The sequence below is a fragment of the Mustela nigripes genome, chromosome 9, assembly GCF_022355385.1.
Source record: "Mustela nigripes isolate SB6536 chromosome 9, MUSNIG.SB6536, whole genome shotgun sequence".
NCBI classification, from domain to species: domain Eukaryota; kingdom Metazoa; phylum Chordata; class Mammalia; order Carnivora; family Mustelidae; genus Mustela; species Mustela nigripes.
Window position 1 is genome coordinate 44,006,297 of NC_081565.1, and position 16,904 is coordinate 44,023,200.

The 16,904-nt window shown below is 36.7% G+C and overlaps 1 protein-coding gene across 1 annotated transcript; it reads left to right on the top strand.

Moving 5' to 3' along the window:
- Positions 1 to 1,658: 1,658 nt before the first annotated feature.
- Positions 1,659 to 2,985, top strand: TUSC1 (tumor suppressor candidate 1). The gene has a single exon (XM_059411546.1). The coding sequence runs from the start codon at positions 1,674 to 1,676 to the stop codon at positions 2,301 to 2,303; it is 630 nt and encodes a 209-aa protein (XP_059267529.1). The 5' UTR covers positions 1,659 to 1,673; the 3' UTR covers positions 2,304 to 2,985.
- The last annotated feature ends 13,919 nt before the right edge of the window (positions 2,986 to 16,904 follow it).

Consider the following 16,904-nt stretch of genomic DNA (forward strand, 5'->3'; position numbering starts at 1 on the left):
GTTAGAGTTTCCTAAACACAATGAGCAAATGACCCTTTGGAGTTTATATTTTTTGCAATATTTTCATATGCAGACTACAAAAATAATGGATAGGAGCAGTTTTACTAAGTTTGTGCTGCTATATTTAGAAATAATGTAATGTTCATCTTATGGCATATAATTCTTGACATATTATTTTAAGTATATTTAGGTATATTTAAAGTATGGTTAATATAAATATATTTAAGTATATTTAAATATATTTGAGTACAAATCAATAATTTTGGCAGTGATCAGTTTAGTAATTCTGTTGTTTCAAATCTTCTTTCAACTTGGAAATTTCATCTGTTGTTTCTACCTCCTATTCAGAAGACTAGTGGAATCTCCATTAACCATAAGGTGAATGTTCATTGCTATGCACAGATAACTTCCATGGCCATTATTGATAGCTTTTGGTTGGAGATTATACATATATAAAATGTATATAATATATTATATAATTAATATATATTTATATAATATATTATATAAATAATTATATAAATTATACAAATAATTAACTTATATAAATATATAATATATAAATTTATACATAAATTATAACATTATATGTATATTTTACATATACATGTATATGTATACAATGTATACATATATATATATATGCATGTATGTGTGTGTGTGTATATATATTTTCCCCCCCTTTCCTGTCCTATTCTGTCCTTTCCTCTCTTCTTTTCTGGGACCTTTTTAAAGATATTCTTGCTACCACCATTCTACCCCATGAGATCCTGGCATCAGCATCTTTTCCTTAATTTACTTTGCAATACTCCAGTTATTTTATACGCTGAATCCCTTAAAAATAAGGAATGTGATTCATTCAGTAAGTTGTATCCATCTGTCACCAGAAATTTTGGAGCCTACTTAGTATTCAAAGTTTCTTGAATGCTTGAACACATTTTGAGGTTCATAGGTTTGTGGACCCGCTTGAGCAAAAACAACTGATTATAACCTAGTTTCTACAGAGTTGCAAACAATTCGCAGAGTGGGACACTGGTTATGCACAAGCCGGGAATCGCTGGTGGTGTTTTGAGAGATGCCGGTTCCCACTTGGCGGCCCTTATGGCGGGTACTCACTTAATTCTAAGGCTTTATCGAGCTTAGAGGTGGGTTTAAACCGTACGGTTCTCAATGAATTAGTTACAGCTTTGCAACTTGCCCGCACGTCTGTCCCGGAACTTACTATCTTATCATTATTTTTGGCTTTGCGACTGTCCCGTCAGTAACCAGAGAAAGGTAACCAGCGGTGGTGGCGCTGGATCGCAGGGCGAGGCCCGCTGGTTCCTGCAGTGCCCAGGCCTGCACGGAAGCGCCCGGCAGAACCCAGCGGAGGATACACGCTCTTCCCCCCCTCTCTGCCAGAGGGCTGAGCAGCAAAGCGCTCCCCGGGGGCATTGTGTGTGAGCTGGCCGCAGATCGCAGGCCCAGGGGGGCAGCTCCACCACGGGAGACAAGACACGCCTCGGAGCGGGCAAATTCCCGGCCCCCTCTGGCCCCAAGCCAGCAGCCGCCGCCCGCCACCTCTTCTCCTCCGCCGCCGTGGCCCCGGCCGCCCCGCCGGGCCCCGAAGTCGCCCGCGCCTTGGCGCCGGCCCCTTGGCCCGCGGCGCTGGCGGCGCGGTCGGGACGGGACGGATGTGGCGCATGCGTGGTGGCGCCACCAGGCGCGGGAGCTGCGGCGGTGGGGACGGCGGTGGGGACAGCCGCGGGCAGGGCCGCCCCGGCCGGGCTCGTGGGGGCGGCGGCATCGGCGGTGGCGTGGGCTGGCGAGGCCGTGCGGGCGGCGCCCGACAGCAGCTGGAGGAGCGGTTCGCCGACCTGGCTGCGAGCCACCTGGAGGCCATCCGCGCGCGGGACGAGCGGGACCGGCAGAACGCGCGGCTGCGCGAAGAGAACGCCCGGCTGCGGCTTGAAAACCGGCGGCTGAAGCGCGAGAACCGCAGTCTCTTCCGTCAGGCTTTGCGGCTTCCCGGCGAGGGTGGCGACGGGGCGGCCGCAGAGGCGGCCAGGGCCACCGCGGGCCCCGAGGAGGCCAGCACGAACCGGAGGGCGAGAGGCGGCGGCCTGGAGGACGAGCCAGGCAGCCCCAGGGCCCTGAGGGCCCGGCTGGAGAAGCTGGAGGCCATGTACCGCCGGGCCCTGCTGCAGCTGCACCTCGAGCAGCGGGGGCCGCGCCCGTGTGGCGACAAGGACGAACCGCCTTTGCGCGCACCCGACTCAGGCCTGCGCGCCCCGGACGCGGAGCCCCCAGAGCCCTTGCTGTAGCCCGAGGCCGCGGCCGGGGGGAGGCGGGGCCTCGCGCGGCCCCTCCTTCTCCGCTCGCGGCTCCCGCACCTAGCAACGCCCTGGGCCCTCGGCGGCAGGACTGGACCACCGCGCCCCCGCCTCCCGCCCCGCGCTAGCCAGCGGGGCTCGGCGTCGGTCGCCTGCGGTGGAGAGCTTGCAGGGCCCGCTGGATCCCCACAGTGCAGAGCACCTGCCTCTTGCCCCTGCTGGCTTCCAAGGGTTGAGGCCTAGAAACGGAGGGGGGGTTTGACAACAGCAAGAAATGGGTGCCAGTCAACACGTCCTAATGTCTGAACTTTTCAGGGTGTTGTGAGGACCTCTTCTACTACCCCCCCCCCTTCCTGTTTGGTTCTATGAGGAATGAATAATGCATTTTGGGTTGGTTGAATTTGTTGTTCATACTTCAGTCCCCTAAAACCTCTAGCCATTATCCCTTACATGGTCACCATTTGTTTTTGTAAGTCAGTATTACTTGGATAGCCTATAAAGTACCAACTTTTTATTAAAAAGATAATATTTATTACTTAGGAAATCCTATGTCTGCCCCCTGCTCTAGTCCTTAATCATATATATTGATTTGTTTACCCCCAGGAAATTTTTAAAGCATCTGCCTACAAGTGATCTTTTAAATTGGTAAATAAATCTGATGCATTAAAAATAACCTAGATACATCCCGCGACTATTCTTTGAAGTGTGTTACGTCTTTACACATGTTTAAGAAATATACATGACATGTATGAATTTTACTTTTTATTATCTGACTTTATTCTTTGGAAGCTACCATTTTTGCTTAATGTAAGTGATAGTTTTAAATAATTAAAGATTAGATAGTATAAATATATAAACTAATTTATTATTTTTCATTATTTCATTATTTTTATTACATTTTAGGCATTAGAGCGTAGTCAGTGACAGCTACTTTGCCTTATTTTGTTAAATAATTTTTAAGAAATTACGAATTATTTGTATTTGGGAAGTCTCCAGAGTGATTTCTCCATTGAGGTTTCATTGGGGAGGGGGGGAAAGTGGTTGATTTCAACACCAGATGTTCTAAAATCACTCTTTTTGCCTTTTGCTGAGTAGGCACTTTTGCGGACTAAGTAGTAAAGAGGATACCATTGTACCCCCCCCAAAAATCGTGGGTATAATACAGTGTTTACGTGATAGAAAATAGCAGTTGAAGAAAAAAATGTAAGTTTTTGCTAGAGCTAGAAATTATTTCATAAACTGGACTTTTCATTTTATTTGTGACATATTCCAAAAGTTTCAAATATATTACATATATTACAAAGAAGGTACCAGGGAATGTAGTTCTGTGATTTTTCTATTCTAGATTTTGAAGACAGCTTGTGCATTTTGCTTAAAGGTAGCTGATACTTAGTTGTCAATATATAAATCTTACCCTCTGACCAAAAAATATAAGAAAAATCTTGGTGAGGATAGGTGGATATATGAAAAGTATTTCTATCAACTTTACTTCATTTTCTAATAGTGAAAAAATAGAAGTTTTAGGAGGCCATAGGAATTGAAGAATAGGAAAAAAGAATATCAGCCTACCGCTACTTAATTATAACTTTGGGTTTAAATTAGTTTATATATCTCTCCAAGCCTTAGCTTTCTCATAATTAAAATGAGCGCAACCTCTACCTCAAAAACATAACAATTTTATTGAGATGTTGTATATAAAATGCCTGCATCAAAGTAAATGGTCTATCAATAAGAATCACAATCTAAAATGTGAAAGTCGTAAATGCATATTTTACGGACACTTTGCTTTTTGTATTTTGATCCTATATGACTTTATATTAGCAGAGAAATATATTCTTTGAATGAGTTGACATTTTTCACTCCCTATAAATAAATAGGGGAGATAAAACCCTGTATAATAAAGGTATAGTGCATCAAAATGTTTAAAAATATTTGCCACAATGTGGCAAAATTGGGAATCTTGAATAAGCAAGCAAAATACTTAGTTTACATAGCTTTTAAGCACTTTTTGTCTAAAAATCGTGTACAACGTAAGTATGTAAACAAAAATTGTAAAGGAATGAGGCACACATATACAAAAGTGAGGACAACTTTTAAGCATAATTCCTGAAAAAATCTCTGAAACCAAAATGTCCCATAACATGGGTTCAGGCTAATATATATTTCAACTTTGTTCAAATTCTCTGCTGATTAACTGATAAAGCATCATAAATAATATGAAAGATGTTTGTGATATCAAAGTATATGCCTGTTAAAGAGGTGGCTAAAGTTGATTTTAGAAAAGTTTGATGATCTATTTTGATCTAAAATAAACTAAAACTTTAGATTATCATACCTTGACATTTTATTTTCATAATTGGTTGTTGTGCAATGAAGAGGACTTATACTTTAAAGAAATGAGCAACAAAAATATGCTCTGTTAGCAAAAAAATTTAGTAAGAAGGATTGGTATTTTTAAACACCATTTTTTATGGCTGCTATTCACAAAACCATACTTTTTTTATCTTTTCCTCTATAAAAAATTAGGATATAAATCAAACCAATTTGGAATGAGTGCATCTGTAGATCATAGAACAAGCTATCCTTGCTAAACTTCTTCAACATATTTATAATATTTCTAACATATTTGAAGAATATTGGAATACATTTTTTGTCTTGTTTAGTCTTAGACATAGGTTAGTCAGTTTAGGAGCATTGCCATGATGAAACTCATACCAAATTTTTTAATAAATTGAGTTATCAATACCTACTAAATAATTATTAGCATGATTTTGATTCCACGGCCAAAATATCATTCACTATTTTGCTAGAAGGAACAGATTTTCACTGAGAATTTGTCACAAAATCCTCATGAATGAATGACACAATTTATTAATTTTCCAGTTTAGTGATTAATCAATTACAAATTCTCATTTTTCTACTATAAACTTGCTTTTTTGAAATATATCTTACCCATCTGATATAGACAGTATATGAATATATTTATGCACTGGAAGTAATGGACCAAGGAAGAAGTTAGATAATAACCATGTCTGACTTTAAAAGGATTATTCATGCTCAAATTTCAAGTTTTAAGCTTAAATAACATTTTCATCTCTGAATGATCAGAATTAAACTACATTGTGTTTAGTGTGTTGTAGATTTTGCTTATAAAATGCATGTTCAGAATCTACTTGTTTGTATAATCTTTGCTTATTTCATGATAACTTATTAGTAAGAAAGTCCTTTTGTATACCCAAACTCTCAGACATCTGTCATGCTTTAGAGAAAATTTGAGAAAGGACAACTGTTTTTTGGTTGGTGCTTAATTTTTATGTCAATGATAATCGTTCTGCTCAAAAATTGAGCTCTTTCAAAAGAAATTTGAACAATCTATCTCCTCTTTCATGCTTGGGACTGGTATAAGTTTTCCTTAGCCTTTCACTTTTCCAGGTCTCCTCACTTTATCATTGTTTTTAGAATTTTTAACATACATACTATTGTATTTTAAACTTAGTAGATCTGTCTTTAGTTACAGTGAAGACTGTTGCTAAGAACCAAGAAATCCAACAATTCATTGACTATTAAAAAAACAGTGGAAAATTCCTTTTTCTCTATTACATAATATGTCTAATTCAGCAGCTTCAGGATGTCAGGAATCCTTGTTCCACGTGGTCATTCAGGGTCTCGGAACCTGTTACAATGTTCTTTGTCTTACACTGGGTCATTGTTTCATGTGCATGGTAGAAATAGGTAACTTCCAAATCTAGCTTTCAGCATATAGTCAAGAGAAAGAGAACTTGGAGGAGCTCTGCTGGGAACTGAAAATGACATAAATTCCCCTCTGGACATATTCTATTGGTAAAACGTCTTCATATAACACGTTTAGCTTCAGAGGAGGCTGAGAAGTATAGTCAAGCTGTAGAGCTTTTACCCAGCTATAAATGCATTATTACAGAAGACTGAGAGGACGGGTTTTAGTGGACAACCCCCTTAAAAGAGGCTGACATCTACTTAATTTTTTAAAAAAAGAACTTACATATCCTGGTATAGCATTTTTGAAACTATATGACTTAATTTAATATAGAAATATTGTGGGATTCCTTTATTGATTGAAAAAAGTTCAACGTTTTCATTCCCATCTTTAACATACTTACAGTATAAAACACAAGATATTGTTTGGAATGAGCAAGGAAATACAGCTATTACTTTTATTTAAGAAATCCTTATAAATTATGAACTATCCCTAAATAGTGTATGTGTCATAAAAGACACACTTTTAGGAGCCTTTACTTGGTAAATTTTATTTCATATGTAAATCTAGGTGTATAACTTGAGGGGTAAATATTTATGTTCATCTTGTTTCTTATATAATAGCATTCTATATCTTTTAGATCTGAAAGATACCTTGGAAAATTTCATCTTAGCATCCTTCAGACTCTTGTGCCAATAATTTAACAACTTGAGGAAGCTATGGTACATATAGCACTCCAAAACTTAGAATATGTGCATCACAATTCTAGGTGATATTATTCTCTCCTGTTTATGAATAAGGAAACTAATGAACAAAGACTATGAATAACTTTTTCTAAGGTCAAAAAGAAAAAAATTATTTCAAAAATTTAATTGATATATAATTGACATATAATATTTTAAGACAAGCATAATTTGATGTATATGTATATTGCAAAACAATAACAATAAGTTAATATTTACAACCACACATAGTTATAAATTTTTTCCTTGTGATGAGAACTTTTAAGATCTACTCTTAGAAACATTCAAATATACAATACAGTCTTGTTAACTATAGCTACCACACTATACATTATATTCCAGAATTTATTCAAATAAGTTATTATAATGGTTTTAATAAGAATGCTTCTGGCTTTCTGTATTAACCATAGTAGTATTGTCCAGTAGTTCCCTAATTTTGTACTTTTTATCATGGCCATGGTTATACTTATTCCATAAGAAGACTTTGGTGTTTGTGTTTCAGTACAGTTTACATAGCAATGGAGTTACATGTTCCTTTAAATTTTTGTAAATTTTAGGTATGGGATTCTTGGGGATATATAGATGGATGATTTTGGGAGGGCCAGGTAGATACTTTGAAATTTTTGCCTACTTACTTGATTCAAATGTGTCTCTTTACATACACAGCCCAAGGAAACTAAAGGGAAAGATTTATATTCCTTTGTTCGAGAGGGGTTTTCCCCCTGGCTTGCTAGACAAAGAAAGAAAGCACAGAGTCCCATTTCTTTTGACAGCTGTCATGTGATCATAAGAATGGCAGTACAGAGAGGTGGAGGAAAACTTCTTTCTTGATACCATCCTTGCTGCTCTGGTTGTCATGCCTGCGGTCTGTTCCACATTTGGACCTGCAGTTATATGTGAAAATACATTCCCTTATTATTTAATACAGTTTGAGTTGGGGCATTTAAAAAATAGAGGTCATGTCACAGTGGAATCCTGTACAAGACTAAACATTTCAGGGACATACTAAAATAGGGGTTTCTCACAAACACAATGTTGAGGAAAAGCCAAACACAAAAGAACATAAAATGGACAAAATAACTAAGATCCATGTATATACTTAGACTTGTATAAATTAAACAAGAAAAAAAAATCATCCCAGTTTAGAAAAGGGCAAAAGATTTAACACATCTTTTTTTATTAGAGAAAAGCTAGATATCTCAAAAAATATGAAAAGATTTTCAAATTAACAGTAATATTAAACTAAACTTGGGTGTCCTGTCTTTTGTATTACACACCTGACTCAGCATTTGCCTAATGGCTAAAGGAAAAAAAAAAAAAAAAAAAGAAAGAAAGAAAGAAAAAGTAGAAATCATTTTGAACATCTTCTTCTATGGTCCTTATATCTAAATGGTTGCCAAATTCTTTAATCTTTGCCTCAAAATCTCCTGTCACACTTTTTCCTTTTTTGTTTATAGTTTTGAGCCTATTGTATTTGAGGACCTTTGGGTCTCACTTTCTATAAGGTGAGCATTGAGGAATGCAAATTTATTTTAGTTCAGAGGATACCTTGGTGTATCTACTGTTGACTAATAGTCTTCAAAACAGGGTGGACAGGTTAAAAAACAAACAAACGTTATTTTCAATTTACATTTAGTTTAATCTCATCCTTTTAGATTTTTTCTTTTTGTGTATGTTCTAGAATGCTCTTAGTACAGTAAATGATACATAAATTTTTGTATGTACTCGAAAATGTTTTACAGATCCCATACTACACTAGGAATCACCACGGTTACAGGATTCATTAGCTTTGGACCTTAATCTCTTTACTACTTAATCTCATTGGTATACAGTTCTTTTCAAATAGAATAATTGAGTAATAAAATGTATGCAAATATGTATCATAGTGAGACTTGTTATAAGACTTCAATTAGATATTATATCTGAACTTGGATTTTATGTTTTAAAATACAACCAAAGTAAAAACAATTATTATTCCTGAATGATAATTTTTTTGTGTCCCTTGGCTTTTAGAACATAAAAAATTAGTCATTAAAATTATTTTAGGGATGCCTGGGTGGCTCAGTCATTATGCATCTGCCTTCAGCTCAGGTCATGATCCTAGGGTCAAGCCCCATGTTGGGCTCCCTACTCCTCAGGAAGCCTTTTTCTCCCTCTCCCACTCCCCCTGCCTGTGTTCCCTCTCTTAAAGAAAAAAAAAATTATTTTAGATTTTTGACTTACGTTATCTTCCCAACTAATTCATATGGTTGAGGATTAATTTCTCAGAATTTGGGGGCAGTATATATCTTCTTTTTTTTTTTTTTTTTTTTAGCCTTTGATATATTTCAAGGGAGAACTCAGGGCAGGTTTGTATCTATCAAGAAAGCTACTAAATTAAACTGAAAATCCTTAAGGCTATATTACTGAATGTATGTGCTTCCCAACATTTTCTGAGAAGAATAAAAACACTTCTGTGCTTATAATAAGGCATATCTGTACTACTAATAACTGCAAGACATGAAAATATCTGACTGTGAAGTTGATTATGTACTCAAGCAGAAAGATGTAATAAAAACTTTTCTGAATTCACCCTCCTTCCTTAATTTTTCTCCCCCATATTATCGATGCAGATGTTGAGTTTCTACAAAAAATGCAAAATAATTGGACCCGAGGACTCCTTTTAGCTAAAAAGAGCCCTTCCCCATTTTATTAAACCCATATATTTCAGTGAAATAAGTTCTATGAGTTATTCTTCTGAAACTGAGATTCAGCAGCACAAAAAGAAAGTCAAATAAAAATAAATGTCCAAACATAGCTCCCAGATATCAATCATTTGTCTTCTAGATCCACTCCATCCTTCTCCATCCTGCTCCCTATCACATTACTAGCTCCCTTTGTCCTTGGGTTCCAGGATAAGGTTGATTTCCTGTTGGATTTTTTGCTGCTGGGAAATATAAGCATGAGATCAGAAGGAGGAAGTAGTGTTGCTCTGAATTTTCTATGGGCTACTTATATCCTTTTAACAAAGGTCACAGCTCCTATAAGTTTGCCCTCTCTGCAGGTTCTGATAAAGGCTCTAGCTCCTCACCACTTCTGGCCAAAGGGTGGTGAAGTTCTCCATGGCAGGTATTACTAGCTTCAGGGTACTTCTGTCTCCTAAACCATATCCAAGTTTTCATAAATGGCATCTTATTAAACTATTTTATTAAACTATTACCCACTTTCACTGTGGGGACACAGATTGATTCAATATACAAACAGTGAATAATATTGATATTGATTCTATGCTTTAAGTTTAGGGCTTTTTGTTGTGGTGGTGGTGGGGGGGTTCTTGTCATTGTTTTTTGTTTTGTTTTTTTGTTTTGTTTTTTGCAGGGCCTGATCTCATGACCCTGAGATCATGACGTGAGCTGAGATCAAGAGTCAGACTCTTAACCAACTGAGCCATCCAGCACCCCCAGTATGCTTTAGTTTTTATTATATTTAATGCATTTTGAAGGTTCCATTGAGCAAAGGAAATCATCTCAAAATTTGATCTTCAGTTAATTTAGTTTGATATTTTCTTGATTTAACTAAAAATGCACATATACAAATTAGGTTTCGAAAATTAGAAATATACTAAGTATATATTACCTCTTAATAGGATTTCCCTTAATTTCTATCTCAAGTGATTCAATACTTTTCAACAGATATTTATTATTTGAATAACGCTTAGGCATAAAATCTCTGACCATTGGTAGTATAATCTACAAGATCATTTCTTCTTTTGAAATGGTTAACATCCAGTAGAGAGATGCAGATATATCATGTAAAATAGGAAGAAGATTCCAAACTAGGAAGAAAATTCACATGGTCGGTTATTTGAGCTGATTCTTAAGACACATAGAGGATCAGGTAGGTGTGTCTCCTGGGATAATTATTTAAGACTCAGAGAACCTGAGAAAGGGATATGAATAGGGATATACAGGGAATGTTCTAGGAACAGAGTCTGTAATATGACTGAAGTGAATGTATATAGAATTATTGTAAGTTTGAATAAACTAGACCAGGGTCAGGTAGTGGAAGGCCCTAAATTCCAAACAAAATTTAATCTTTCAGTGAAGAAAAATTAAAGTTATTTGAGGAAGATGTTTGATTTAGAATTATAGGGTATCTCATGTTATAATCAGATACAGTTTTAAGAAAGATTCCACCAGCAGCAGATAATCAGAGGACAGGTAAAGCTGGAGGTGGGAATGTAGGAAAGAAGTTAGAGCCATGGTTCAGTTAAGAGGTAAATAAGGCTTTAACACAATAAAAACTGATGGAAAAGAATATGTTTCTTAATTTGTTTTCTCTGAAAGCAGAGCCTGTGACAAGGCAGTAAATTCAGATGATACAGTCATGGGAGAAACATCAACAGTTAAAAGAGTAAAAGACCAATGAATGCACTTAAAGAAATGCATATATTCAAAGAATTGACAAGACCAACCAAGGAGATTGAAAGAGTAGGCTAGAAATGTAAGGGGAAATCTAGGAAATTGTAATTCCTGAAGACCCATGGAAGACTGATTTGATATAAGAAAGAAGTTAAGCAAGATGTGATAGACCCCAAATAAAACATCATCCAATTCTTTGTTCATCCCTGTAGCTCTCATCTTTGTAGCCTAACTTTGCAATTCCATCAGAAAACACATAGAATTTATTTCTCTACCTTGTTGTTACTTGTTTTAACTAATGGGATGCAACAGAAATGACAATATAGTGTTTTCTGTGTATAGGACTCAAGAGAACAGGCATGCTTCCATACTTTCTTGGAATCCTACTGTTACCATATGAACTCCTCTAACCACAGCTAACAGCCAACCAACTATCCTCCACAGCTAGTTCCAAAACAACCAGTCAGCTGATCACCTAGATTTAAGCAAGGTCTTTACAGCTCAACTCAACCAGGCTCAAATCATCAGAATCACTGACAAGTAAACTTGTGACTAACACTTACTGGTTATATTAGAGTCCTAGGTTTGGGTTAGCTTATTGTGTATGAATAGATATAGATGATACAGAGAGAAACATTGCAGAAGCAAGTTTAGAGAAGAATGGTAAGAAGCAAGCTGTTAGATTATAAATTGTTGAAGAGTTACCAGGAATTGGGCAGTAGATATTTTTAAATAAATATCTTCCTTAAAAGAACAGAATTGGAAAAGTTGCTGAAGGCATTATTATTTTGACCATGTGTATAGAATGGATTTGACCATGTTTTAGGGAGATAAGAAAAATCTAATGGAAAGTGAGATGAACAGGCCAATGAAAGAAGATATAAATGAGGTAATGCATTTTCAAGAATGGGTGAGCTCAAATGCATGCATGATTAGAACAATCTGATAAAGGAAAAGATTAATTTTTTTAAGAGATAAGGAGAAACATATAGGTGATGATTAAGAGAAAGAATTAGGTTGGAGAGGGATAGATTGAATGAGGTCAGGTCTTTTCCATGAAGCAGTAAAATCATCTGTTGAATCAAGTTCGCTGATTTTCTCTTCTAAAAGTAAAGTTTCAAACACTGATGAAAGATATTTAAAATATAATCCATTGAGGAATGAAGCAAAGAATGGTTGAGGGGTTCCGAGAGCTCTGAGAGTGGTTCTGTGAATCTGGATATCAAGGAACCGCTAGAAATTATGTTCGACAGGAGGAGGAAATGCATGCAAGAAATAACTGAAAGATGCACAAGAGAACTTTTGTATTTCTAAAGTTGGATTTCACTAAACGGTCTTTTTATTTACTTATTTATTTGACAGAGAGAGAGTGAGACTCAGCAAGGGAGGGAACACAAGCAGGGGGAGTGGGAGAAGGAGAAGCAGACTCCCCGTGGAGCAGGGAGCCCAATGTGTGGCTCGATTCCAAGACCCTGGGATCATGACCTGAGCCGAAGACAGGCACTTAATGACTGAACCACCCAGCACCCATCACTAAGCAGTCTTATTGTTAAGAGTTCGGATTCTTTCTATTTGTTTTATATCTTGAATTAATCCTGTTGTAATCAGCAGAATTAATATAGATCATGCAGGCGCAGAGTTAAAAATTTTATAATTTTGGAGTCTTGGCAACATGTGTAGTGTGGAAGAAAGGGACAGTGTAGAGACTTAGCAACCAGGATTGGTGTTGGGAAAAGAAATATAAAATATTATTAAGAAATTAAAGAAAATGGTGCCCTCTGTTTGCTTACCAGTCTTGACAACAGGATCAACAGAAGCTGATCCTTTGTGTTGAGACAGCAAACTATTGATATCTCCAAAATGCTGGTCAGAGAAAGATGTTGATAAAGGCAAAAAGAATGAGGTGAATGTACATTTATATAAGAAAGGGAGACTGGATTTTTATGGTAACCTCTCAGGATTTCTCTTCTTTGACCTGTAGTCAGAAAAATCAATTGGACTCGATATCTTTACTTACAGCATAGTAACATCAACTCCTAGAATTGTTGAGAAAATCAAATGAGATGAGTGTACATGAAAGTGCATTGAAAATCTAAAACCCCATACAAATGAAAAGGATTTGCTGAAGCCAAAGGCAACAATATTCAAGACAACTTTTATTAAAATTGATTTTTAAATGATACAAGAAATAAGCCTTATATATTGCTTTAAAATAACTGGTTCTGTCTCAAAATGATCAAAACAATTAATCTACAATGTTTGTCATAGATTAGAATAATACCCTGAGTGTTACATGTTATAAAATTTGTGGATATGCTCTTTCATTCTGTGTATTCAACAGTCACCTAAGAAACCTGAATTCAATTACTTCTAACTCCACCAGGCTTCTATATCTTACTGCTTCTATTATGCAATGTTTATATGAACTATTTTTCTTATCATTTTTGTGCCACTTGAAAGCAAGTCCTTCATGATGAGAATTATTTGCTCTGTTGGGTGACATGATATTGATAGAGCATAAAGCCAGCTGACACATAATTTTTGAACATTGATATGTTCCCCTTGCTATCTTAGGTAGAGAGGGAAAGAACATAATTCACCCTAAAGGTTTTCACTCCAGTATCATGGAGCTCAGGTCTCCATGAACATACATAAGAGGTAAGAAATTTAAAGAAATGATTCATTATTTTATTAACAAAACTAACATTCACCTGTGAAATATATGTAGTGTGCCTGTTCTGTGACTGGTCCTGTGCTAAGTGCTAGTTGACATCCAAACAGAATGTGGTCACTTTCTTGGAAAGCTTACAAAGAAATAAAGGAAGATAAATATCTTTTGAAAAAAATCAACTTTGGGTTTTTTTTTTTTTTCCTTTTAGATTTCTTTTTAAGTTCTGGTTCAGATTAACTGGGAGGACAAGATGAAAAAAGGTTACACTGAGAGAGAGACATATGGAATAGTGGCATGGGCAGGTGGTCACGATTCCCAGTAACTGAGTCTTTGTGGTTGATGTGCACCAAGCTCTCTTCCTCCATTTAATTCTCCTGATCTGTATAACTTCTCACCAACTCACTTAATTTTAGATATAATTTAAAAGCAAATATTCTACCAATGTAGAAAAAATAGTGTATTTGGTAAAAGTTGCTGGGAAAGCTGGATGGTTACATGTGAAAGAATAAAATCGGATGATTTTTACCTTAGGCCATATACAAAAATCAATTCAGAAGGGTTTAAAGACTTAAACATATGATCTGAAAACAAATCTCCTAGAATAAAATATAGGGGAAAATCTTCTCAACATTGGCCTTGGCATTGATTTCTTGGGTATGACACCAATAGCACAGGCAACAGAAGCAAAAACAGATAAGTTAAATTATGTTAAACTACAAAGCTTTGGCATATCAAAATGAAACATCAACAGAATGAAAGGGCAACCCTATGGAATGGGAGAAAATATTTGTAAGCCATATACCTGATAAAGAGCTAATCTAAAATATGTAAGGACTTCCTAAAACATAAAACAGTAAGTAAATGAAACAATCTGGTTAAAAATGGGCAAAGAACTTGAACAGACATTTCTCCAAAGAAGACATATAAATGACCAATAGATATATTAAAAGGTGGGCACCTGGGTGGCTCAGTGGGTTAAAGCCTCTGCCTTCGGCTCAGGTCATGATCCCAGGGGTCTGGGATCAAGCCCCACATCAGGCTCTCTGCTCAGTGGTGAGCCTGCTTCCTCTGCTCCCCACCCCCACCACTGCCTCTCTCTCTGCCTGCCTCTCTGCCTACCTGTGATTTCTATCAAATAAATAAAATTTAAAAATCTAAAAAAAAAAATGTAAAAACGTGCTCAATATTACTATTCATCAGTGAAATTCAAATGAAAACTATAATGAGATGCCCTGATAGATAGATAGATAGATAGATGTAGGTTATAACAAGCGTTGGTGGGAAAGAATAGGGGACCCTTGTGTACTAATGGTGGAAATGTTGTAAACTGGTATGGACACTATGGAAAATAGTATGGAGTTTCCTCAGAAACATTAAAAGTAGAACTACCGTATGATTCAGCAATCTCACTTTGGGTATGTCTATCCAGAGGAATTGAAATCATGATATCAAAGATATATCTGAACTCCTAGGTTCATTGCATTATTATTCCCGATAGTTAAGACATGGAAGCAACCTAAATATTCTCAATACCTGAGTGGATAAGGAAAATGCAATATATATCATATTCATGTTGGAACATTATTCAGTCTTTGAAAAGAAGGAAATCCTGCCATTTGTGACAATGTGGATGAACCCGGAAAACATTATACTAAGTGAAATAAGCCAGATGCAGAAGGACAGATATTATCTGATACTAATTAGATGCTGAATCTAAAAAATGTCAAACTCATAGTAGCAGAGAGGAGAATGCTGGTTGCCAGAGGCTGAGGGGGAGGAGAAATAGGGAGATTTGAGTCAAAGTGTACAATGTCTCAGTTACATAAGATGAGCAAGTCCTGAAGATCTTCTTCTTCTTTTTTTTTTTTTTTTTAAGATTTTTTTTTATTTTACAGAGATGACAAGTAGGCAGAGAGAGAGAGGAAGGGAAGCAGGCTCCTCGATGAGTAGAGCCAGATGCGGGGCTCAATTCCATGCCCCTGGGATCATGACCTGAGCCGAAGGCAGAGACTTAACCTACTGAGCCACCTAGGCGCTCCAGTCCTGGAGATCTTCTACACAGCCTAGTCCATATTGTTAACAGTGCTGTGTTGCGTTCTTAAGCATTTGCTAGGAGGGTCAATCTTATGCTAAGTGTTTCTATCACAAAACTGTAAAGAGGTCCATACAAAAAAACCCCACAAACTTTTTAAAGTGAGGAATATGTGCATGATAAAGCTTGTGGTGATGGTTTCATGGGTGTATACTTATCTCCAAACTTATCAAGTCATGTACATTAAATACGTGCAGCTTTCTCTATGTTCATCATAACTCAGTAAAGTAGTTTCAAAAGAGTCCTTGCTCTTAGAAGATTTTGGTGACGTAATTGAATATATATTTTTGAAGGGGGACATTACATAAAGCTAGCTCAGGTATTTGGCTTGATTGTGAGTTCTCTAAGGCAAGTATCTTATTCATCTTATATCCCCAATAAATACCTAGAATATTATAAGTAATAAATAATTATTTTTGACTTTTGAAAAAAAAAGTGAATATTTCTGAACTGAATAGAAACAGGTATTTTTTGGAAGAAAAGAGATGAGTTTTCCCAAAGATGCATCTAATTGTTTGGCAATAATCTGTGGTCCTTCAAAAATAGGACTAATTATCATCATGTAGGCAGGGAAACTTAGGTGGCAATTTGTAATTTTTAGCAGCTTTTTACTTGCAGCATTTTAAAGTTGCCACAGCAGGAGGTAAAGTACAAAATCATGTTTATTTGAATAGAAATATTTAAAGTGCTATATTATGGAATCACTGAAACAGAGTTCAGGGGAAATAAATGTATCTGTCCTCTGTTTATGTTATTTAAACTTCATATGCATTCCACATAATGGTGATTGGGATTTGGGTTCTGTAGTAGCCTCTTAAATGTATGTGCATCTTAAATTGATACTCACTGACAGATATAGTCAAATACACTGGCCAGTATGGTAGCGCCTAGTCAGAGGGGGTTGTTGAGTATTCTGAATTGAATATTCAATTCTACTCAGTTTAGTAGTCTGA

Bases quoted from the DNA above. Each gene is read 5' to 3' on its own strand.
- TUSC1 (XM_059411546.1), top strand. From the start codon at position 1,674: ATGTGGCGCATGCGTGGTGGCGCCACCAGGCGCGGGAGCTGCGGCGGT.